Source organism: Ambystoma mexicanum, chromosome 1q (genome assembly GCF_040938575.1).
Source record: "Ambystoma mexicanum isolate Mex_15411 chromosome 1q, UKY_AmexF1_1, whole genome shotgun sequence".
Taxonomy (NCBI): Eukaryota; Metazoa; Chordata; class Amphibia; order Caudata; family Ambystomatidae; genus Ambystoma; species Ambystoma mexicanum.
In genome coordinates, this window is record NC_090922.1 from 222,044,634 (window position 1) to 222,068,809 (window position 24,176).

Consider the following 24,176-nt stretch of genomic DNA (forward strand, 5'->3'; position numbering starts at 1 on the left):
CCAATACAAGGGTCAGGCAAAGTCAGGCAATTGATCAGAACCACACACACCCAACGGCCCTTTCCCTTCCCCACAGGGATAAAAGGTGGAGCATGAGAGCACAGGACAAGTAAGGCAGACCGCACAACTTGAGGGCTAACTCAGCAAAGCAGTTCAAGAGGAGATGAAAGACAGTGAATACCCAGAGGGTGACAAGGAGAGATGCGACCTTGCCCTTTCCGATCCAGGCCCGTGAAACCTCTGCAGTCAGAAACATAAGACCACAAACATTGGCCAGCGTGTGTTACATCAGATGTCTACGGTACGTGAGACCCTCCTCTGCTGATAAACAAGTTGGGCATAGACGCTCGGTGGTACCAACCTAGACTCGAAGGAGAAGAAAGCCAAGCGGTTCATCGCAGCCAGTGAGTCGAGGGGAGAGTCGATAAGAAACCGAACTGTGTTTAACAAATAGTAGCAAGGGTGCATTTGAACTTTGAAAGGAACTATTGAGAAAAGGAGGGGAAAACCTGTAACAGAGGCAACCAGCACCACGTGGGTATTCACGCAGGAAACTCTGGGCGATTACCCGATGAGACTACAATAACCAGAGGGCCTTGGAAAGAGGCGCAGAGAGGTCAAAGTGGTCATACAGGGGTCTTGTAAAAATCCTCTGTACCGTCGAAAGTCTTTGACCGACCGATGAGTGTGAAAGAAAGGGAAATTAATCCTGCGTTGTGAAAACTAGTACATTAGCTGTTTGTTAAAAGTTGGCAAGGGTGAACCCAGCAGAGGGATGCAAACGAGAAGGGGCAAAGTCTGAAGTCCCAGAGCCAACTGTGTGTAGAAGTTGGCGAGAGTGAACCCAGCAGAGGGAAGCTGACAATCAGAGGAGAAGCCTGAACTGTTTAAAAAGACGTGAAGTCAATAGTCTCCCTTGGAAAGTGGGTCCGAGAACGGTCGAGGGAGATCCAAGCATGAAATGTCCTCACCCAAAGTCCATTGAGAAAGGAACGTTATGTTTGTTGTTGGCTACATCAGGCTCTCGAAGGCAAGAGATTTTTTTATTGAAAAGAGACTTATCCATCGAAGAACCCGATAGCTGGAACGGAACTATTAGCTTGTGCTGAGAATGCTCTAGCATGTGCTGTGCTCCAGGGTCCCACCTTGGCCCATGGTGAACACGTGGGCAAGGGAGACCCCTGGCAATCGCATCCTGAATTATTTGTGAACACTTCTTCCTTTATTGAACCCTTATCCCACACTTTTTGTAATTGGCTGTAAGTAATTGGCAATAGGTTTTTCATATTATAGGCCCTTTTATTTTTGACACAACACCACAAGGACTGCCTCATTTTTCATTTGATGTTCAACGCTGGCTCCCATCTTAGATTTAGGGTTAGATTAGGTGTTTTTCCACCCTGCATTTACAGTTTAATAAACACCCTTTAACTGTGATCACTGGTGTATCTTTACTGTTGCCACCATGAGATCCTTACACCACCCAAACCATCATTTTCTACTGTTCTGGAACAGCTGGTTGCCTTCCTTCAAAAAGACTGAGGCTGCTTCTATACTGGAGGGAAGATTACAACACCTGCTATCAATGTGTGCAGATGATATACATTTGTACATTAATAGCCCTGCCATGAATTGGCCCGATTTGAGAGATGCTAGAGAACATTTAGTTAATGATCTGGTATCAACATCAACTGGGACACGTCATGGCTGTTCCTTTTAGCTGAATTCCAAATTAGCTGAGCTACAGCTGAGATGGGCTACGATAGTCTTAGATAGACCATACGATTCAAGACATGTTTACCCAATTTAGTAAAGGCACTAGAAGGGATCTCAAATTGGATTAATTTCTGCACGTGTCTATACTGCTATCATTAATGGGAAGAAAGGCACTGAGCAAAATGGTGATACTACCCAAGTTACTTTATTTTACAAACATACCAGTTGATATTCCTAAAAAGTTCAACACAAACACTAAGATTATGGATGAATTTTTGTGGACAAATACTTGAAGAAAAGTGGCATTGGAACGCTGTACAAACCATATTAAAAGGAGGATTACAAGTCCCGTATTTCACGCTTTATAATTTGGCTGCACAGTTCCGATACATGGTTCAGTGGCTTTGAGAGGAGAATTTAGACACCAGGCTGCGGGAATAAATGATTTCCCAATACACTATGAAGGAGGTACTGTGGATTGATATTAACAAATTACTGTTATGGAGAATTCTCATTTCTGTGATAATTCCTTTCAACCTTAGAGACACGCATCTCTTTTGCTGGACTTTAGGACTTAATTTTTATCCTGGAGCGAGACCTTTTTCTCACTCCCTCATGTATTTTTATCGGATTTTGATTCTGTACTTCCTTTGTTTTTGGAGTCTGACAAACTCCATAGGCATCTACTTTTTGTATGATAAACAGCACCTTCAGTGCAGTGTCACAGAAATAATTTAGATTTCTGTTAAGGTTTAAATACCTTCTTTTGAGTGAACTACTGTTCCCAAAAGTAGTAAAGTGAAATTGACTTTACTTACCTTTTTCCTATGTAGGTCCAGCACACCCCATCTTATGTGGAGTGCTGGGGGGTTTCTTAGTAGCCCCTTTTCCTACTTATGTAACATTTATTTATGTTACCCTTGCAACCTTTAATGGCTGGTGGCAGTAGTTTAATTTTCCTACCATTGAGCAATTCTACCGCAGGCTGAACCCTCAGCTGCAGTATAGCTCCTAGGGGTGACAATTGTGTCAAAATGGCCTGGTCTTTTTTCGCCATTTCTTGTTAGTGAGGTGTAACCCTTTTGTTTGTTTTGCCTTTGGCGGGCTTCAGTACTGAAACCTGCCTCTGGCTCCAGTGTGTCTGGCAGGGCAGGAGGCGACGGAGGTGCCCGAAACTCCCTGGCCTTAGTTTCCTTGGTTACCTGAATGCACCCAGTGCTGATTGGCTGGCTGGCTGTCCTTGCAGGACAGACACTTTGCTGTTTGAGTGACAGCTAGGCTGTGCCTGAATGGGAGAAACCAGCATAAAAGGCAAGGTTTATTGGAATGAAGGCAGAGTCGATCACTGGACGAAACATCAGATGAAGGAATCATGAAAAGAGGCTTCCTGCATCCTTCTGGACTGTTGAACTGCCCGGTGAAGCCCTGCTGCTGTGCGGAAACTGCTTTTCCGAATCGACTAGAGAAGCTCCGACAAGGACGACTTCTTCCCTTGGGTTAGTGGGACAAACTAACCCCAAGACAAACTTTGCTGGAGGACCTTCCCCAACTGGCTGTACTTCTTTGCTGCTACTGGAACAGAGTGCCGGGGGTCGAGAAATCCGTAGTCTAGTGCATCGTCTTTAAGCCGGACCGAAGCTCCAGTAAGATCCTGAGGACCCTCCCAAAGCAGGACGACCCAAGCTCGAGTCACCTCACTAGAGTGCTGTACTCAAAGTGCGAAGAAAGTGAATCAAGTGCCCAAGACCTGCAGTGTTGCTATTTGCCAGTAGCTGAAACCGCAAAGTGCAGCTGGGCTGAAAAGAGCCCGTAGCTTCCGCCGACCTTCAAACTGCAGTGCAGGAGTCCTCCAGACGTCCTCCCTCTTGTCCCCACGACTGAGGCACAGGAACTGCAAGATTGCCACCAGACCAGAAGCCAGCTGGATCCTCTTCTTCTAATCTAAGGTACAGTGCTGACTAAGGGGTACTTACCTCTTGTCTGCAGCTTGCATCATCTCACATGAGACTTGCAGTAGCTGTTTCTTGAAGAGTTGATCCCAGCTCTACCTTTCACAAGTTTAACAGCTTGTGGTGCAACAGTGATTTTCTACAACTCTCTACCTTTGTGCAAGACTTGTGTGCTATCTAAGAAGTGCCTCAGCTCCATAGACATTGTTCAAATTGACACTGGCTGTCCTGGCACCCTGCAGACTCTTCTGACCTTTGATTCTAACTGTCCCTCATAGGCGATACATTGGTTTAACTAAATATTGCTGGGAAAGATTATATCTAGACTTCATTGGGAGATTGAAAAGTGCTCACATGCTCTGAGAACCTGTTAACCTTTGTCCTTCCCCAACCTTTGCCTTTTCCACAACCTCAGAATTCTACTAAGTGCAAAAAGTGATATATAAATGCCTATACTGTCCTAGTAATTGAAGTCACCTTAGATTGTAGGAAGTGTGTATGAAGCATCTCTAAAGAGCATCTACTGGCTTATCTGGATTCTGATAATGTGTTATGACGAATATTTGATTGTTGCACATTGCCCTTTTTAAAGAAAGCTTACTTAAAACAGACCATTATATAAATATTTTACTAGAAAACCTTCAGCACAAGTGTTATTTGAATACTTGTATGTGTGGATTTCGATGCTACAGCTCACATTTACCCCCCTTGAGATAAGTCTGGCTGCTCAGTCACTCTACCAACTTGTGTAGTACCGACCTATACCAATAGGTGGGTTACCTAATACCAAAAGGAGAAGACTGGTGTAGTCTCCCACAGGGTTACTGCATGCAATCCTGCCTAACAATTACTTACCTTCGGTAATGCTTTTTCTGATGGATGTTCCTCCCGCGGATTCCTCATCTTAGATAGATCTTCCTGCACCAGCAGTTTTCTTTTGCCACTAGGGGGTGCCTTGCAGCATTGCCATCAAGGTCTGTCAGCTTTCTTACCATTGACCCGGGTGGGACTCCGGCACAAATAGCTCACATCCCTCACTATTGGCCTCCGCCATAGGGCTTCTGAAACCTTTCCCAGGATTCTCTCATAGAAGTCGTTAGTATAAGCAAATTCCACCTTGGGAGAGGTGTTGAGATTGCTAGCATCTTTTAAATCTGAAGCCACGTGAGCCATCGAGTCTTCCTAGAGCAGAAATTCCTGTGGAGTAGTCCAATGCTTTATCGGAAAGAAGCAAAATGGTATAGGATCCTCTTCAAAGAGTTTTCGAAGGGAGCTCATATAACCTGTCCTCGATCGACAAGTATCTCAAAAATTGAGAGGTTCGGCAGTCGACGCAGACAGGCCTTTTGATGACAAATGAGGTCAAGGCATCCATGGTGACTGATGATACAGATCAAAGGCTTTTCAACAAAGACTTTATATCCGGGCTTTTCGGCACGCAGGAGTCCTTTTTGGATTCTCTGCCACACTTGTGGGGGAAGTGTGGGTTCCACCTTTTTATTTCTCGAATCCAAACCGGATGCCAAGGAGGCTGCTTTATTGAAAAAGTCCATAATTATTTTAAGGCATTCCTCCTACTTTTCTGCTAAATCATATTTGGAAGGGAATATTATCTGCACGTCAGGTGAGGAGTGTCATATGCTGCCATCTACTTTTTTTTTCCTCGAAGAGTAATGGGTATGAGTGTTGGGAGTCGCATTGGGAATGGAATCTTTTCTTAGGTTTTTTCAACCTCTTTCTGGCTCTCTTCTCTGACTTTTTGGTCAACCGTCTTTCTCTTCTAGAGGTTTTCTTTGGAGGGTGTGTGTATGGAAGGCATGGTATCAACAAAAAGACAGACAAGTGACCACAGTTCAAGGGTGTTTATTGAACTTCCAAAAAGGGTTTGAAAAACTATTCAATCCTAAATCTAGAGATGGGAGTAAACTACGACCAAATAATAACAGTCCTAGTAGTGTCTTGTCAAAATAAAAGCGCCTACACTAATAAACCTATTGCCAATCCTTACCTCTAAATACAAATAGTGTGGGAAACAATGTTAGAAAAAAGAAAGACGTGGTCACAAAAGGATATATATCAGGATGTTCAGGCGGTTGGCCTCCCTTCCCCACGTTTTCAGCATGGGACAAGGCGGTACACATGAGCTTAGCTCAGTCTATTGCTTATCGAGCACGAGGATACAGTTCAATCATTAGCATCAGTGCGTTCTGTGCCCAAGTCTCTGGCTTTCATAGTCTCTTAATTTAGAGGGTCTGATGCGACCAACAAACAATGTTCTATTCCTCTTTCAGATTTTCACAAGTACTCAATTTCTTAGCGATTCACTATTCGCCTCGGATCCCCTCAGCCAGGCTAAGATCCTCAACACAATGTTCATAAATTATTTATGCATCCAATTTCCCGTAAAGAATTTTCTCTCCCCCTGTTCACCCCAGATCCCACTCGGTCGGGCTCAGATCCCCCTCGGTTGGGCTCAGATCTCAAATCCCCCCCCTCAGTCGGGCTCAGATTCCTTTTAACGCAATGTTCATAACTTTACACAAACTTGCTTTAACCACAAACCTTTAGCTGATCTCCCTCTACAGTGCTCGGACAAACTTCCTATACGATTTCATCAACTATCGAAAACTGTTGAATGTGCACAGTGTTTTGGCTTGACCCGTTGCAGGACCACTTCGATTTCTCGGTTCTTTGTCACTTTTCACATTTGCCACCTTTAAGCTTGATACCTAGCAGAGACTTTCGAATGAGCACCCATGTGGTGCCGGACCACTGTCTGCGGTATCGTATCTTGGCTTCAAAGTTGAATCACTCATCTGCTGGTTTAAGCGTGTTCGCGTCACTTGCCACATACGCTTCACACACTGTTCTCTTCAGTTTTCACTATACAATGTTGCCGCTTGCAACCTTGACTTCAACTCAGTCCGGTCTGGAATCTGTCTCCCGATCACACCGCTGTGCAGACTTCACTGGTGCTGCTTTGTTGTAGGGGCTGTGAGAAAGCGAGTGCCAGGGGAGGCCAGGTGGACAGAGCCAGGGGAATGCAGAGAGTGCAGGAGAGGGAAGGTCCACAAGCTAAGGGCGAGGTAGGGCCTGGAAGGGCTCGAGGGGTGTAGGCCGAGCCAGGCTAGTGTAGGGGGAGAGGAGCCAGAAGGGCAAGTGCAGGTTAAAGGGTGGTTGGGCAGGGGGGCAGGGGAGACCAAGTGCAGGTGTAGACTGGATGAGGAGGGACAGGTGCCCTGTAAGGATCTGAAGGAACCAGGCAGCCAGTCAAGAGGCAGGGGGGAAATTAGCAGGGGAGAGGGAAGGAGGAGGAGAAAAGGACAGTTGTGAGAAGCTTCCAGAATTTAAGGAGATCCGGGTCAAATCTGAGAGGGGCAGGGAGGCCATTCCAGAGAGAGACACCTGCAGAGGAGAGAGATGTACACCTCCCGCCCCCACTCTGTTTGGAAAAGCATCTGATCTGCAAGAGTTTGAGCTAGAATACCGAAGGGCTCTAGCAGGAAGATGTTTAGGGAGGAGAGTTGGATGTAGCGGGGTCCAGGGCCCAAGAAAGCCTTGTGGATGATGCAGAAGGTCTTGAACTTGATCCTTGCAGCAACCAGGAGCCAGTGGAGCGATTTTAGGACTGAAGAGATGCAGTCCCTGTGCTTGATTCTGCATTAGTTGAAGGGGGCGAATGGAGGAGTTCGGAAGATTGAGCAAGAGGCTTTTGCAGCAGTCCAGCCTAGAGAGGACCAGAGCTCTGCAGACCTGGCACTGCTGCTGCACGTGGCTTCCAGAGAGCTTGCCCACCAGAGTAAAAGGTCCTTTGTTCCCTCCTCATACACAGCAGGACCATGCAGTGTCACCTGAAGACTCTACTGTTAATTGAATCGTTTACCCTTCACCAGTACATGGGACTCCTGCAGAGGCCTTCAAACTTTGATCGCTACACTCACTTCTGAACCTGTGACCACCTGGGCCTTCACTGCAACCAACAGGCTTCCCAAAATCTTCGGACTTACCTGGAGTTGCTGGTTGTCATGTCAGGTTTCTGGACGTACCTGCATTTCCTTTTCAACTTCACCCCCTCGCATCACATAAAACTATGAAGGGTGCAAAGTCCTTATCCGTAGCCCTCCTGGCCTTGTCCCTGATGGTGGGACCTGACACAGGAATCTGCTGAGGGGTCACCCAGACTGCTCAGATTCCTATAGAACCTCAGAGCAGGGGTGGAATAAATTACTGCTGGTAAGGCATAATCAATGAAGTTCTCCCCCAATTTCTCTCCGCCGGCAAAGTAGATTTGTTTTATATAAATTGCAACTTTACAGCAAATTTAATTTTCCAGACAAAATTGGTGTCAGAAATATATATTTGATTGCCTCAAATGTCGGCCAATTTGGAGATTAAATGTTTTGCAGTCGCCTAATTGTCTGCAATTTCAGGGAAAGCTGCCCAAAAAAACAAAAAAAACAAAAGTGTGGGCAGGAAAATGGCAAATGTTAATAGCTAATTGTGCACATTTTGCCCAGCATTCACCAATCCCTCAAGAGAAAATGTGAGTTGTTTCACTGAACTCTACTTGTGAGTATAATCACGTCATAGCACTGTAACTCCACTTGCCCACTGGCTTTGTCCCAGGTTAGCCCAAAGTTAGTTCTTGGGAGATGTGGAGATGGATTTCCAGAACCGGCCCTGAGGGAGGGTTCTGAGAGGCCAACCTACTCAGTGAACACGGATACTGACACTTAAGCTAGCCAGACTTCATCAAGGTAACACAGAACATTAAGGCAGACTTCAGGAGTTAATGTTATGGTTTGCAAGTATTTAGGAAAAGTTCTATCAATACTAGCATCCAACTGGAAACCAATATTAAGCTGGTAAGGCAACCACTCTCCACCAGCAATGACAAACAGCAGCAAAGATCCCTGTAACAATGACCATATTATAGCCATCCTGCGGCAAAGAGGACAATCAAGTTTAGAGGAGGTTGAGCATGACAATCAGTCACGACCCTTTGAGCACCAGCTCAAAAGCCTCTGCCACCTGATGGTTTATATATGGGCTTGGTAGCCTGCCTCCTAGCTGAAAGGAGCACATTCCCCACTGCAGGCTCCACTCCCTTGTCCCGTAGCCTCAGCAGCCTAGCATGAAGGCTGAGACCCCAGAGGCTTGGAAGGAAGACTGCATTCAAACAGAGCAAATCTTAGAGGGAGGCACCATGGATGACCAATGGACATGTCCAAATGTTTCAGATACCACATCCTCTTAGCTAGTTTCCTGGTGATCAAGATGAGGGTGGACCCAAAAACCCGACGTCTGCAGATTACTAGTGGGATGACAGGAATCAGGTGTTGGGGGGGTGGAAGGGAGGAATGCATGAGAAGACCTGCACCGCACAGAGGGAAGAAAAGCCAAATGGACTAGCTAGAAGGCCATCCTCTAAGAGGTGGTCATGCTCTCTTCCAATAAGTGTTCTTAAACATTGACACCCAAGATCAAAGTTGCCTGCATTTTCAAATTGTCTGAGAGCTCAGTACAAAGCTCGTTTGACACCTTGGATGAGGCCTGCAAGAGGCAAGCCTTGAACTGAGAATATGTGCAGTGATGCAGACATTGAGCAACCCCATGCGCAGCAGAGCCTTTGGAATCAGAAAGTTGCAGAAGGCTACGAGGCCCAGAAGTCGGAATAGCAAGGGCTTGGATTAGAGGCTGGGAATGAAGCTATTGGGCAATCTGGAGGATGCAAATACAGCCCAGAGGGAGGTCATGGGGTTTACTGGAGGGCTTGAAGGAAGACAGTGTGGAACTTCTTGAAATTTAGGTAAGTTTAGGGAAAAGCTCAAGTAGTGCAGCTGATGCCATGTGCAGTTTAAGTGGACCAAGAATGTCGAAAAACCATAATTAAGTGGTTGTCCTTGCCCAGGTACAAGTTCAGTAGCTGCAGATAGAAGATGGATCGACGGCCCTGGCCCCAGATATGTTACACATAAAAAGTTAAAGGGAATACCACCTCTTTCCTGCCATCTCAGGGGGGCACATTCTTTATGGCAGCAGTTACAAGGATTTTGGAAATATCCTAGGGCAGTAAAGAATGGAGACAGTATCCACAGGAAGTAGAGAGCAAGGTCTCTGTCAAAGCTGACCATTTCCCCCAACCCTAGAGAAAAAGAGATAGACCCCCAAAAATTCCCACTCCCTCCCACCACCACTGAAGTTGTATAGTGGAAGGGAACATTAAAGGGTCTTGGAGACGGAGGTGGAGGAGGGGACCTAAAAAGCAGCAACCTTGCCCCTGGGCATACATTTTTTACTATTGAAAATCTAACAACTCTAGTGCAGCCTCCCCTGGAGTGCTTCATGGGTGCCTCTGTAGGCAAAGGAGAGGGCAGAGCAATAGGAATGTTCTCTAGCAAACAACGAGGAAGAGGTGGTTGTTGAAAAGCTAGACCCAGGTGCTTGGTTGTGGCCTTGGACACCTTGAATTACCCATGGGGCCCCATCTGCCTTGAACCCTAACACATTGGCTACCTCAAAGACATGTCCAAGAGTCTGGCTTGGACATCAAACGCAAACCCAGAAAGTACACATTCATGAGTGCCATCCCAACGACTGCCCTAAGCCCATAGAGTGTGCTGAGGAATGCGCTGTTTCCAGGCCCACATGGAAGATTTATTTTGTTATCAGCAATCAATTCATTAAAATGGCCCCTGTATCTTCGGCACAGGTTGACACCAGCTTCCTTAGCCACATCCCACTGGGTATGCGAATAGCATGTGAGGGGGCGCAAGACATTACCAGTCTTCAGGACCAAAATGCTGGATGCAAAGATTTTCATCCTAGAACATGATATTTTTTTCTCTCACTATCCGGTTATTAGTTAGGGAATGTGTCCGACTTTGCCCCGAGATGAGTTGCTTGAACGGCAAAACACTCGGGATAGGGTGGTTCGACAAGACATGGTCAGAAGGTGCAGGCCCACATTATTTGATCATGAATCCTCTCAGCGAGTAGAAAAAAAACAGTATTGTCATTGCAATGAATTATGGGGCTCTCTGGAACTTTACTTTTCTTAAAATCGTAGTGCTATTTTCAATCTAGAGTCTGTTAATGTATGCATTTCAGGTTAAAAAAAAGGTTATTCACTCAATTAACATTCAGCATATGTGAAAAGAAATTACATTTGAATGATTTGTAAGTTGATCATTTTCTATGGACCCTGCACACACCTGAGCACGTTCTCCATCATACTTGTACTCGCAGGTGAAGGCCGCCTCATCAAACCTCTTCATCACCTCTCCAATGCCCTTGGTGGGGTGTGCCAACATCGGCTTCAAAGGGATCCCTGCAGAGGTAGAAAGCAGTACACTGATTATTTGTCAATACACAAACCCTGTGCACTGTGAGACGATCAGCCTTTAGGATTCAAGATGAGAACATGTGCCCAGCAAAACCACACCCCATACTGGCTTGCTGAGGTTTAGCTGCCAGGTATGGATGTAAATGTTTCAAGTTCCTATGATTTTGGTGCAGGATATAGAAGCAATGGTAACCCATATTGTCTGTATCATATGAGGTTCAGTGCCTGGGAGATGACCTAGGTGAGGAAGGTCACTGCCAAGGCATCAGCTTGGAGCAGTTAACTATAATAAAAGTTTGATTTGGGCTAGGGAATAGGAAAATGAGAAGACATTTAGATTAACTAGTGCTGGTTGTTGTGTTTGGGCCAGGACAAAATTCAATGAGACTTCTTTACAAGATCTTTCCTAGATGGACTGAAGGTATTCTTGCGATACTATATGGAATGAGTTAGAGATTTGTATTATTACTTTAGAGAGATTACTATTACAATTAAGTTACATTTGACAGTGGAAACAATGATCCCTAGAGAATAGCCAGCAGAATTACACTTAAATGTCTAGTTGGTCTCAGCATTTATTTGTTGAGCTTTGTGGGGGGGTTCCAGGCCACTACTGCTCGTATTCATTGTTCCCAACTGTCAATTTACATACATTTCACACTATAAATACTTGAAATTCATCGTTCAGGTTACCTAAAACTAGCTCAATTTGCCAATCTCCTTCAGTGTATCAAATATGTAGAATCATACATTAAAGCAATGACCAGAAAGACTGTTGCATTATACAAAAAAAAGGTTCTGTAGAACTAATCACCAACCTGCACTAGTGTTGCTATTCAAGTGAACGAAGTAACAGTTGCCCAAGTTCTGTTTTTTTTTTGTCCCCCCCCAGTTGGATGGAGTCAACAGTCTCCTTGCCGGAGCCCCAATCTCCTTCAGGGTCCCACTGATCATCATCAAACATGCTGTTAGCAAATGGTTTGCACAATCCTCTGGTCAGGGCGGTAAAGCCATCTAGCCTAAAGGTAGCTCAGTGTTTCCCAAAAAAAGGAAAGACCAGACTTTCTAATGTGGTAGCTCTGGCAGAGCAGCCAACTTAACTCAAGGGAGGGCAGGATGCTAGTAGTAAAGTACAGTTAATTGCCACAGTTACCCCAAAAAATACACTACACTGATACGCTGAAAATATACATTTAACAAAAACGCACACAATCTCAATTAGGTTAAATAAGCACATTGGGTTTAAAATAGTAATAACAGTATATAAAACCAGTAATCGTTTAATAAAACCAAACTGACTGATAAACTACATGTATTACAAGAGTGCCCCAGACAAAGAATACATTAATAAAGCTATGACCAAGACCCAATATTCCAATACAGACTGCAGCAATTCCTGAACCTCTAGGGCAGGGGTCAACCACGTTTTGGCTCTCCATATGATTTGTACTACAAATCCCATTAGCCCTAGTCAATTCTGAGGGGTCATTGGGAGGGTATTCAGTGATTATGCTGAATACAATAGAACATTTCATTTGAACTAATAAAAAAACAATTGAAAAATACTGAATACAAAAAATATATATGTGGGGGAAGTGGTTAGATCTGGGGGGGGGGGGTGTTTAAACATGGGAAAACCGGGGACCTAGAGGGGGACCACCAAAAATAAACAATATTTTTTCGTTGTTTATGTTTCATTAAAATGTAATTCTATTTTTTTCATTCGTTAAAATTGCAGTAAACAAGTTTCAGACCCGGCTAGGGGAGTTTGTCTAAAGTCCACCTGAAGGTAAGACTAATATCCCTTGGTCTACAGGTCTCCAACTCTTAGTACAAGTCTGTACTACCCAAAGGATCTGGTAGAATGGCAGAACAGCCAGGCTTATCTTAGGAGGAGGATGTAAGCTGTAGGTAAGTGCACTGAACCTAGTCAATACAATAGCCCAAATAAACTCTTACACACTGAAAGTTATAACACAATATACATTTATATTATATTCACAAGGCTGGTAAGTAAATACTCTTTTAGACTAGCCAATACACATAGGAAATAACAATACTTTTCAAAGTTGACTGCTTCAATAGTAGTTGCTTGCACTTACAATTGTTACCTAAAATGACACTAATGACAGTTCTACCATATAACTTGTAGTGCCATGCACCAGCATTTGTTACAGGGAAATGATAGGTTCATTAATTTATAAAAGTCACTTCAGACAGTCTGTAGGAAGGAAAGGGAGGGTTATTGAACGTACATTGCTGCTATAGTGTTCTAGTAACGCTTTTCAAGGCTTCTAATGCTTTGGTAGTCCAGTTCCTAACTATTCAAGAGTTCATCAAAGTCAGTGTAACAAAAGCGTTATGCAAAAGCAGAAAAGGCAAAGATCCTCAGTATACTTTAGTCACTTAAGTAGTATACTTTAGCAAGATAGAAATGTATAGGGACCCTGCAAAGGACACCCTAATAGGACAAAAGCTGGGACGCCTGGGCCAGAGGTATGTGTGGACACCCAAACACCTTGTAACGCACTCCAGTCACACTGGGGCGACTCTTAGGCTTGAGGCAAGTTCTACCTTGAGCCCCACAGTACCTTCGGTTAGAAGCAAATGCAGCTGGATTCTTTCCTGTGCAGCGGCAACGAACGTGGTCTACCGATTCCTCAGTCTGGTGACAAAAGGAAGGAGTCTGAATGGGAGGTCACAGCAGTAGTCGCGAGAAAGGACCCTCAGCAAGGATTTCTTCGGTCTCCCACGTCGATCTGCAGCTATGGCACCTTTTTTTATCAGCCCCATCAAATGACGGTTATCGCTCGATCAATCTTCCTCGGTTGGTAAGTCCTGCACTCTGGTGAGGGAACTTGGATAAGTGGGATCGTGCATCTGGCGCTGACCAACATTCTGGGCGGATTCATCCACGCAAAGACATTGCACTGTAAATGGGTCGAACGTCCCCTGGTATTCGCTGTATGCAGCCCTGGAAGGTCACAGCATCTTGTGGGATGGCACGATCTGCAGTTAATCTTGGGGCTGGTTGGTCCCACCAGCAAAAAGGAAAGAGTCGTCCTCTTCAGTGCTTCTCTCGGTCGATCAGAAAATGGGGTCAGGACAGCAGTGGTCGCTTCCAGGCCTATAGGGAATCTGTCCACAAGGCCGATTCTGAAAATCCATATTCACACCAACTAATTGCTTTAAAGAAAAATAATATACTTTTACAGTATAGAGAACTACACAACATGCTTTTGCTCAGGTTAAGATACATAAGGAGCTGTGCAAAGACAGTTGCCCGAGTATTAAAGGGGTCATAAATTATGCAATGCAATCCCCTCAGAGATCTACAGGCCTCACTGCAGAGTACTTTTATTGGCTGGGGATAACACGGGAGAGGGGGGTTACACCAGCTTCTCCTCCCAGTCCAACCCATCTTCTCCAACTACTTCCTTGTTTAGCGCTGCTGAAGCACTCGACAGATGAGTGGGGTAAGACTTCAAGAAAAAGAAAGTTGGAGCTGAGAAACAGGGACAAGAAAAATAAATTGGTGTATGCAAGTGAAGCAATGTAACCATAGATGGAGGATAAGGAGAGAGAAAATCTACAAGGAAAGTCTTCAGGATAAGATGACACCAAAACATTAAACAAATCGCTTGAGATACTTATGTTAATAGTTCAGTGCCTTCCTTTGATACTGGGCTCCACAGCCTGCCCCATTTCAGACTAAGCCTGGTAAATGTATATCATAATATTCTAGATTACTTGGTTATTTTAGATGAAATGCAGGTCAGTGCCTTGATCAGTTTCCATGTGTTCTCAGTAGACAATGGGTACAATGCAATTTTATAAATTACCAAAACTGAGCAAGTGAGTTATGAGAAGGTTATAGAAGTACTACTAGGCGGCGACAGGATCTTAGTATGACGAACAAAGCAACAGCACATTGCACAGCTTCTTTACAACGTTGGCAGATGAAACTGCAGTTACATGTGTCTTTGTAATGCAAGCTTAAGAGCCACACCGTTCCAACGAAGCACTCAGAACTGCGACGGCAGCAGCAAGGTGGCCCAAGGGAGCTGTTCAGCCCATTGGGTGATATAGGGACACCTTCGAAATCTCAGCAGGCACGGATCCTCAAGCAGAGGCTCGGACAAGTTGTTCCCACCAGTTCAGGGTTCGAGGCATTGGCTAGGGACTTCTTGAGATCATGCCAGAGGAGAAGGTATTCACCCGGACCTGGCTGAAAGCCATGCTGGTAAGCTGCAACAGTTGTCCTTGGGTCTTCAGCGGGCTGAAATTCTTCGTATGGGTCTTGGTTCCAACAATCTGAAGAATGCTTGCAGGAGGAGTCCTTTTATCCAGGATTTGGACTGAGTCGCCACCGGGTCCACCAATGCAAACCTTTCTGCACCATTCAAACTGGCATGGGCTCTGCAATCATTGACAGCAACTGGCCATATATTCTACCCAGTAACTGCCACTGTGGCTCAGACAAACCCAGCCCCCACATGCAGCCACACACACACAGATCACCACTTTGCACAGGAAAGCAGAGGCTTTGTCCAGGACAAAGCTTTCCATACAAGGCAATTCCAAGCAAGTGGGTAAGAGTACAGAATGGCCAAGGACAGGCAAAACTCTAGTGGCACGGTCAATTTAGAGTATATGGTACTCTTTATGGCATTATGTGGTGAAATGCAAAAGTGCATGTGTTAAAAGTAAAAAAACAGAAGAAAAATGTATGCTGCCACCAGCCCATCCTGGACACATTGTAATTGTAACCACAAAGTTAAAAATATACATTAGGATACAAATTAGAGCAGTCGCACTTCACTTTAAGGTGAAGTGTGTAGCTTTAAAAATACAAGAAATCCACTAAGACACACGGTCTCCCTCTCTTAGAGACTGATCAGTTCCCCATATGCATGAGCAAAAAACAAAAAGTCAAAAAGTCAGGTCAGCAAGCAAACAAAACCAAAAAGATAGGGCGCTCCCACAGAAGTCTTTGGTAGGAAAGCAGCAAAAAGAAAAATATTTCCCAACATGAAGTGAGACCCCAGATGTAAAGGTAAATCTTGGGGGATCTCAACTGTCAGCTAAGCATGCGGTTCGGTCATGATACAAACACCCTTCCATTCGCTTTCTTAACTACCGAAAGGTTACTCACCGTAGGGACAAATGCACTGAAGTCCACTGTCCACTTTCCGCCATATTCTTAGGAAATCCGACAGAACCAGGATGGTTCTGGAACCTGATGCAAAGCAGCATATCTTATAACTGTTCTGGTAAGGAGGAGCCTGGATGTGTCAGCCGCAGCACCTCCCCTGCGCACTCCACTTAACCGTCGGTCTCTTTACCATGTTGGACAGGGAGACCTCTTATCAACAGTGGTCGAAGTGTACGAAAAGAAGTAGTGGAGCTATGTTCCCTGCCGGTCTGCCCCACTCTCCACAAACCCCATCGCTGCGCCCCCTCCTACACACAGTCCAAACCCCCAAACAAACACAGCTATTATTTAAGGGAATGTTCAGTGCAGTGCACTGAAGTGCAAGCTTCAACTTCTTCCTACACTTATTTTAAAACTAAACCGTTCCGGAACGGTTTCTTTTTAAAAATAAAAAGATGGGAACAGTGAAACTGAAAAATAAAGTATAGGGGCACCGCTCCCGACCGCCCCCACCCACTTCGACCTCTGCTTATCAGGGACGGCAAGAGTGCACATGGAGGAAAGGGAGCTATGGACCAAGTAAAGGTGCCACTACAGTAAGTAACCATTTTGTACTCCTTTGTCCAGTCCCTTCAACTCCCTACTATACTGAGATTCCAAAGCATCCCCAAGAAGAAGAGTGATTGGAGTTTTTTCCCCACTTGGTGAAGACTCATTTCCAGAACAGTGATCGAGCAAATCGTGCCTGCAGAACGAGTGGACCAATGCGGCCGCCCTGCAAATCTCCAGTAATAGGACATACCTCTTGAAGACAACTAAAATAATCTGACCTCAAAAGGTGATCATAGAGCCCCTGAGACAGGGGCCTTCCCTTTGGATTTGTAGGCCCCCACAATTGCAGAGGAATTAAGGTAGAGTGGCTTTCAATGCTGCTGAGCTTGGCGTAGCTTCCCCATGGCCAGACAATTGCACTCCCTTCCTGAGCACTTCATTGCAGGTCGAATATTAGCAGCCTTAACATAAGCAGAGTGTGCAATGTCCTTTCTGCTTCAGTGCTTGGCACCAGGAAACAAATTGGCAGTGTGTTTGCCCCAAACTAGAAACCACCCTAGGGAGGAAGTTGGGATGGGTTATAAGGACCACCTTGTCCCTATGGAAAACAATGTATGGTTTTTAAGCGCTAAGGGCCTGTATCTCCCTCATCCAGCATGAAGAGGTGATGGCGACCAAGGCAGCAGTCTTAAATGTTACCCATTGTAGGTCAGGTGATATTAGTATAAATGGCTTCTGCGTGAGGACCAAAGAACCACAATTAGGTCAGTGGTGGAAAAATGTATGTTGAAATCAATGAAGCATGGAAATATTACAATGTAATGGAAACCCGAGAAAAGAAATAAAATGGAAAAACGACTATATTTAAGTAAATTACGCCATTTAAACCTGCACTGTTCTGGTTAGGTAGTGGAATCCATCTGAAAAATGTGCCTACTTGATGTGTTTCCATTTGGCACACTATGCAAGAATAATCTTTTGCATCATTAAGACTGATTGAGAGCTTGGCGATTACAAAGCACCAATTCTTGTTAACATTCTTAGTGTGGTACCAAGGTTAGCATCCACCAAGAAAAACCCTGGAGGGAGTAAGAAATAAGGTGGTTGCCTTTAGAGCAACACCAGTAGCCAGACAGATTTTTAAATAGTAGGGGTTACTGGTGTGTGTGTATTCTCACTCCTAAACCCCTTGAATCCTCTACGTAGGTGGCCAGGTAAAAAGGCCATTGCTCTTGGATCCCAACCCTGGGGGCGGAGAAGCAAGAGTGATCACCTGGGTGGAGGGTCCTTGGGGACTGGGAGTGGGGTGCCCTTGGGCGAGACATGGTATCCCCGTTTACCTATTAATTACCAACCCAACCCCCAACCTTCATGGGCTTTTATAAGCCAGTTCCCCTCATTTTTCCACATGCGACAACTTGGCTGTACTGGGACAAAGAAGAGGCAACTAAGAACAATGAAGACTTCACTTACCACCATCGTACTGGGACGAGGAAGATGCCTGCTAAGAGCTGTGAAGGTCAGGCATATTCTGTTGATTGTGGTCAGACAGGGCTGATTGGACATCCACACCTGCAGCCTGTCTAGGGGCTGCAGGTGTATAAAATGGGAACATCTCGCAGCAAAGAGTGACAGGAGAAGCAGCAGGAAATCCTATTTGAAAAGCGCGCCAAGACGTTGAGGTCCGCAGAGAGAGGCGGTCTATGGAAGCGTGGTGTGGGAGCTGGACCTCCGTGGCGCACACTGAACGTTGGGAAGGGAGCCGTGTGGATAGGCTGCCCCTTTCCCTGGTGTTCAAGATGCTTGTTCCCCTGTGTTAAGAGGTCGACACAGGAGTGCCTGGGGGGCAGGAGTTGGACTGCTGATATGAAAAGCAGAAGGCTGTGTGATCTGCGTTGCTAGGACAGCTGTGAACGTGACCAGTGAGTTCCTAACAAATGCCAAACACGGTGTGCAAGCATTTGAACTTTTCAATTCTAGACAAATACGTTGTGTCAGAGTGGTTGCGTGTTTAAGGAAACACATTTTCTGAGTGCTGGGCATTTTGTTTAAAGCAAACTAAAGGAATATTAAACAGAGGGTTGAATTGAAAGTGTGTTACGAGTACAACCCATGTCTATTGAAAACCGAACTGAATGAAAACTTTACAAATAAGCAGAACTGTTACATATTGAGTTCAGAAGTGAACAGAACTTTAAATCCAAGTAAAACCATTGTATGCTGAAGTCTAAAGTGAATGGAACTTTAACACTGAACCAAAGAGGCATATTGAGTGCCAAATTCTATGTCAAGACCGGAAACTCGCATTATGCTTCTCTTTTTTTAATTGAACATTAACATCAGAAGGTCAGCAGCAAGATGTTAGCATGGCAACTGTTAACAGATAAACCAAGCTTGCATATGTGTTGAAATCCTCCAATAAAATGTTCCCAAATAGTCCAAGTGTAACTTGGAGCTTCTAAGAACTCAATTTCCCAGAGGTCCATAAAACATTGAAATATGGCACGCAACATCTGACCTAAAACAGCCAATCCAGCATACACATGGCCCCTCAAATAACTTAAGCTCTTCCTCCACTTCCTTCGCTGCTCACAGCAAGAGATAAGTACAACTTTACTCCCTTTATATGTTACGTTTCAAACTGGTATATTTGCCCGATAGCAGTGCGCTCCATGCATATTGGGATGTAGGATATAATGTGCAAGAATAGCAATGAACTGTTTCAGCACCCCTCTCTTACCCCGTGGCGAGGCAGTCATTGTGTAAACGGGTCTGTGCCTCGGATCGCATTAGTTGCCCTCTGCGGGAAAACACCATTGCTAGACGCTTCCATGCCTCGGCACGCTTGGTTTTCCCTCATCATGAAGTTATTTTTTTTATTCATCAGGTTCTCCGAGTGAGTTGGGTGAGGATCCCCCCCACCATCTGCTCCCCCCACTCCCTGCATCAACACAGCTTGATGTCATGGTGTGGAGGAGTTCTCAGGAGTCCTCACACGACTGCTGACTTTCTTCCCTAGGCTGCGGGACCCGCACCCAGTAGGAATAGCCCCACGCACACCGCGGTTCCTTTTCTTTCCCCCTCTGGCGCTCAGTGACATGTTTCCTTTGCTTATCAAAGGAGATCAATGTTCACTGAACGTGAGAGCTGGCCGCAGCTTGCAGTTTGGTTGTTCACGCACGTTCAGGCGCATACAAAAAAAGAAAAAAGGAACTGCAGTGTTCCACAGGACTATGGGCAATACTATTTAAACAACACATACATATACACACATATATATATATATGTATATGACAATGCATTACTTACCGTAAAAGCATTTCTGATGGTTGTATCTGCTTAGATTCACATGCTGTGCATAGGTCCGACATCCAGTGGTCACTGCGGAGTATTGCATTTTGTTTTTCGTAGTCAAAAAGGGGACGTCAACAAGGCGTGTCTGTAACACTATCCCTATAGTGACGTGCGGTGTACCCACAATCCCTCACGCGTCGAGGTCCCTCTGTTTGTATTTTTTCTGCCCCGAGGGAGCCTTCTAGACGTGAGTACAGAAAAGAGAGAGATATAAAAGGATGTCTATGTTCCTTCCATCCGAGCTGGGAGGAAGGGTGGGCGCATGTGAATCTAAGCAGATACAACCATCAGAAATGCTTTTACGGTAAGTAATGCATTGTCTTCTGATGTTTGTTAATCTGCTTAGAATCACATGCTGTGCATAGACTAGCAAGCAGTACCCGGAGTTGGAGGTGGGTTGTGAGAAGGAACAGTAGAGAAAAGGTGTCTTAATACTGCTTGTCCCACCTGGGAATCAGCTCTAGAGTGGGCATCTAGACAGTAATGTTTTGTAAAGGTGTGTACAGAACTCCAGGTTGCTGCTTTGCAGATGGACTCAAGGGGAACATTTGCAATGAATGCTACGGATGCCCCAGTGCCACGAGTAGAGTGTGCTCTTGGCTTGAAGGGTAGTTCTCTCTTAGCAAGAGTATAACAGAGAGTGATGCATTGAACAATCCATCTAGATATAGTGGACTTTGATACTGCATCTCCTTCTCTTCCTGCTGCCACCGAGACAAAGAACTGATTAGTCTTTCTCAGTGGTCTAGTTCTTTCCATATAAAACATGACAGCTCTGCGCACATCAAGTGTATGCAGGCTCTTTTCTCCTAGATTTGAAGGATTTTGGATTTTAAAAGAACGTTGGTTTCTATTGACTGGTTGACATGGAAATTCGAGATGAATTTCGGTGCAAACCTTGGGTGTGTGCGTAGAACCACCTTATCTTTGTGAACCGTTACAAAGGGGTCTAGAACAGAAAGAGCCTGTAGTTCACTTACTCTCCTAATGGAGGTGATAGCTATTAGAAAAGCAGTCTTAAGAGTGAGGTCTTTAAGAGTTGCCTTGTGCATGGGTTCAAAGGGTGAACCCATGAGCCTGGTGAGTACCACATTTAGGTCCCAGCCGGGAGCTGGGTTTGCTATTGGAGGGGGGTATCCTTTTTACCCCTTCCATGAAGGCTTTGATAACTGGGACTTTCCACCATGACACTTTGAGTTGGGAAGTGGTGTATGCAGAAAGTGCCGCTAGGTGGACTTTAATAGAATTGAATACTAGACCTGAGTCTAGCAAATGGGTCAGGTACAGAACAATTTGTGTGGGAGAGCAGTCAAAGGGGTTGATGCTTCTTCCTCTACACCAGATGACAAATCTCTTCCATTTGCCAGAATAACAGTGACGAGTGTTAGGTTTTCTAGCTTCCCTGAGGATGTCCATGCACCTTTGTGGAAGTTGTAAATGTCCAAATTCTATGACCTCAGGAGCCAGGCTGCTAAATTCAAGGTTTGAGGGCATGGATGCAGTGTCCTGCCCTTGTCCTGTGACAGCATGTTGTACGGACATGGCAGTTTCACTGGTGGAGACAGAGACATCTCCATCAGATGAGCGAACCATGGTTGCCGGGCCCACATAGGGGCCACTAGTATCATGGTGGCTTGTTCCCCGTGCATCTTGTGCACAATCTTGTTGAGAAGGGGAGTCGGGGGCGGGTTGGGGGGGGGGAGGAAAGCGTAAACAAATTTCCCTGACCATGGAATCGATAGACCGTTCCCCTTGGACTGGTTCTGAGGGTACCTGGAGGCGTAATCTTGGCATTGTGAGTTCTCCAGAGTTGCCAACAGGTCTATTTCTGGGAAACCCCACTGTGTGAAGACGTCGAAGATGATGTCTTCGTGTAACCGCCATTCATACTCTGCGGGCAGGGGGAAATCTCTGCTGAGTTCGTCTGCTAGCAGATCGAATTCCCCTGGTACATGTTGTGACAGTAGGAACATGTGTCTGAGAGCCCACTTCCAGATGTTCTGGGACAGCTTGGACAGACCTGGAGAGTGGGATCCCCCTTGCTTGTTGAGGTAGTACATGGCTGTGGTGCTGTCCGTGAGGACCATCACCGTGTTTCCTTGTAGGTGTTCCTGAAAGGCTTTCAGTGCCTTGTACACCGCCAGTAACTCCAGTAGATTTATGTGCTTGGATGCTACGCTCGGAGTCCACACTCCGTGAGCAGTCTGATGGGATAGGTGAGCCCCCCCATCCTGTGAGGGATGCGTCTGTGGTTAGAGTGGCTTCCACTGCGGGTGTGGCAAAAGGTTACCCTATTAGCAGGTTTTCCTTTGTCCATCACCGTAGAGAGAGAACCAAGGCCTGCGAGACCACCACTAGATCGTCCCATTGTCCGCTGGCCTGACACCACTGGCTGTTGAGACACTCTTGCATTGGGCGCATGCGCAGGCGTGCGTGAGGTACCAAATAAATACATGACGCCATCATTCCTAGCAAGCGCATTGCTTTGCGTACCGTCACCTCTCGACCTGCCACATATTGGGGGTTCTGAAACAGCATGTTTTGGACCCTCTCGTTGGAGGGGAAGACAAGGCCGTCCTTTGTTCGAATTAGAGCCCCTAGGAATTGTTTGATCTGGCTGGGGTCTAAGCTGGACTTCTTCTCGTTGATGGAGAAGCCCAGTTGGAACAAAAGGTCTACAGTCTTTTGGGTATTGGAGAAGCATGTTTCGTAAGAATCCCGTTATGAACCAATCGTCGAGGTAAGGGTATACTGGGATGGACAACCTGTGCAGATGGGCCACTGCCAGTACTTTCGTACTGGCAGTATATCCCGAAGGGTAGCACTCTGAACTGGTAGTGTTTGTTCTCTATCATGAACCGGAGGTATTTTCTGTCCGCTGGCAACATTAAAATATGAAAGTATGCATCTTTCATGTCCAGTGTTGTCATGTAATCCCCTTGTGATAGCAAGGGGATTACTTCCTGTAAGGGTACCATGCGAAACCTTTGGGGTTTGACAAATTTGTTCACTGGGCGCAGATCTAATACAGGGTGCATGGTTAGGTCCTTTTTGGGTACAAGGAAGTACACTGAATAAATACCTTCCGTTACCTGAGATAGAGGCACAACCTCTAGAGCTCCTTTTTCCAGTAGCTGTTCCACTTCCTGTAGAAGGATGGCGAGGTGTTCTGGTGTCATGCGTCATCCCCGTGGGGGTTTGTATGTTGGGGAACTGTTGAATTCTATACAGTAGCCGCGGGCTATGGTTGATAGTACCCAACGGTCTGATGTTATTCCCTCCCATGCTGGAAGAAACAGTGTTAACCGGCCCCCTACCGGCGATGCATGGGAGGGGACCCGAATCTTCGGGTCATTTGCTGTTATTGGCCTGGGAGCCTCTAGGGGTAGAGGCCCGACCTCTCCCCTTGCCAGGGCGTTGGCCTCTCTGATTGTACTGGCCACTATTACCTTGGTTAGAGGACCAGTTGTTGGCAGAGTATTGTTGTTGTTGATTCTGCTGCTGGCGTTGGCCACGAAATAAGCGCGTATTGGCATAGCCGCGTCTGTTAGGGGGCCTAGAAATCTGGTCAAGGGTCTTGATAGTGTCAAACTCCTTTTTAGCATTTTCTAGGGCCTCATCAACTGCCTTACCAAAGAGATTGGTATCCTCTATAGGTTTGTTGATCAGGGAAGCCTGTGTTTCAGGTTTAAACCCCGAATTGCGCAGCCATACATGGCGTTTGAGGAGTATCCTTTGGACTAGGGAACGCCCAGCAGTCTCTGCAGCATCTAAAGTGTTTTTAACAATGCTTTGGTTCACTAGTGTCCCTTCTGTGATTGTGGCCAGAAGACGTGTACGCAGGGGTTCTGGTGCCTCTTCAGCGTCGCTGCGTAGCTTGCTCCACTGTGCGTCTGCGTAGATTGCTAGTAAAGAGTTATTAGCGATCCTTGCTGAGAAAGCGGCGGAAGCTGTGATTCTTTTCCCCAGGGCATACAGCTTTTTCCCCTCCTTGTCTGGAGGTGCCTCGCTGGTGGACAGTGGCACCCCTGTCCTCTTCCTTGTATTAGTTACTGCAAGGGAGTCTGGTACGGACGTACAAAGGGTCAGAAGGAGATGGACTGAA

General features: G+C 45.7%; 1 protein-coding gene across 1 annotated transcript in view; it reads right to left on the minus strand.

The window, feature by feature from the left end:
* Positions 1-24,176, minus strand: part of LIG1 (DNA ligase 1) — an 876,776-nt gene that overhangs the window by 415,774 nt on the left and 436,826 nt on the right. Inside the window, exon 17 of the mRNA XM_069637540.1 lies at positions 10,880-10,995. Coding sequence (XP_069493641.1) covers positions 10,880-10,995 — 116 coding nt within the window. The remainder of the gene's footprint in view (positions 1-10,879; positions 10,996-24,176) is intronic.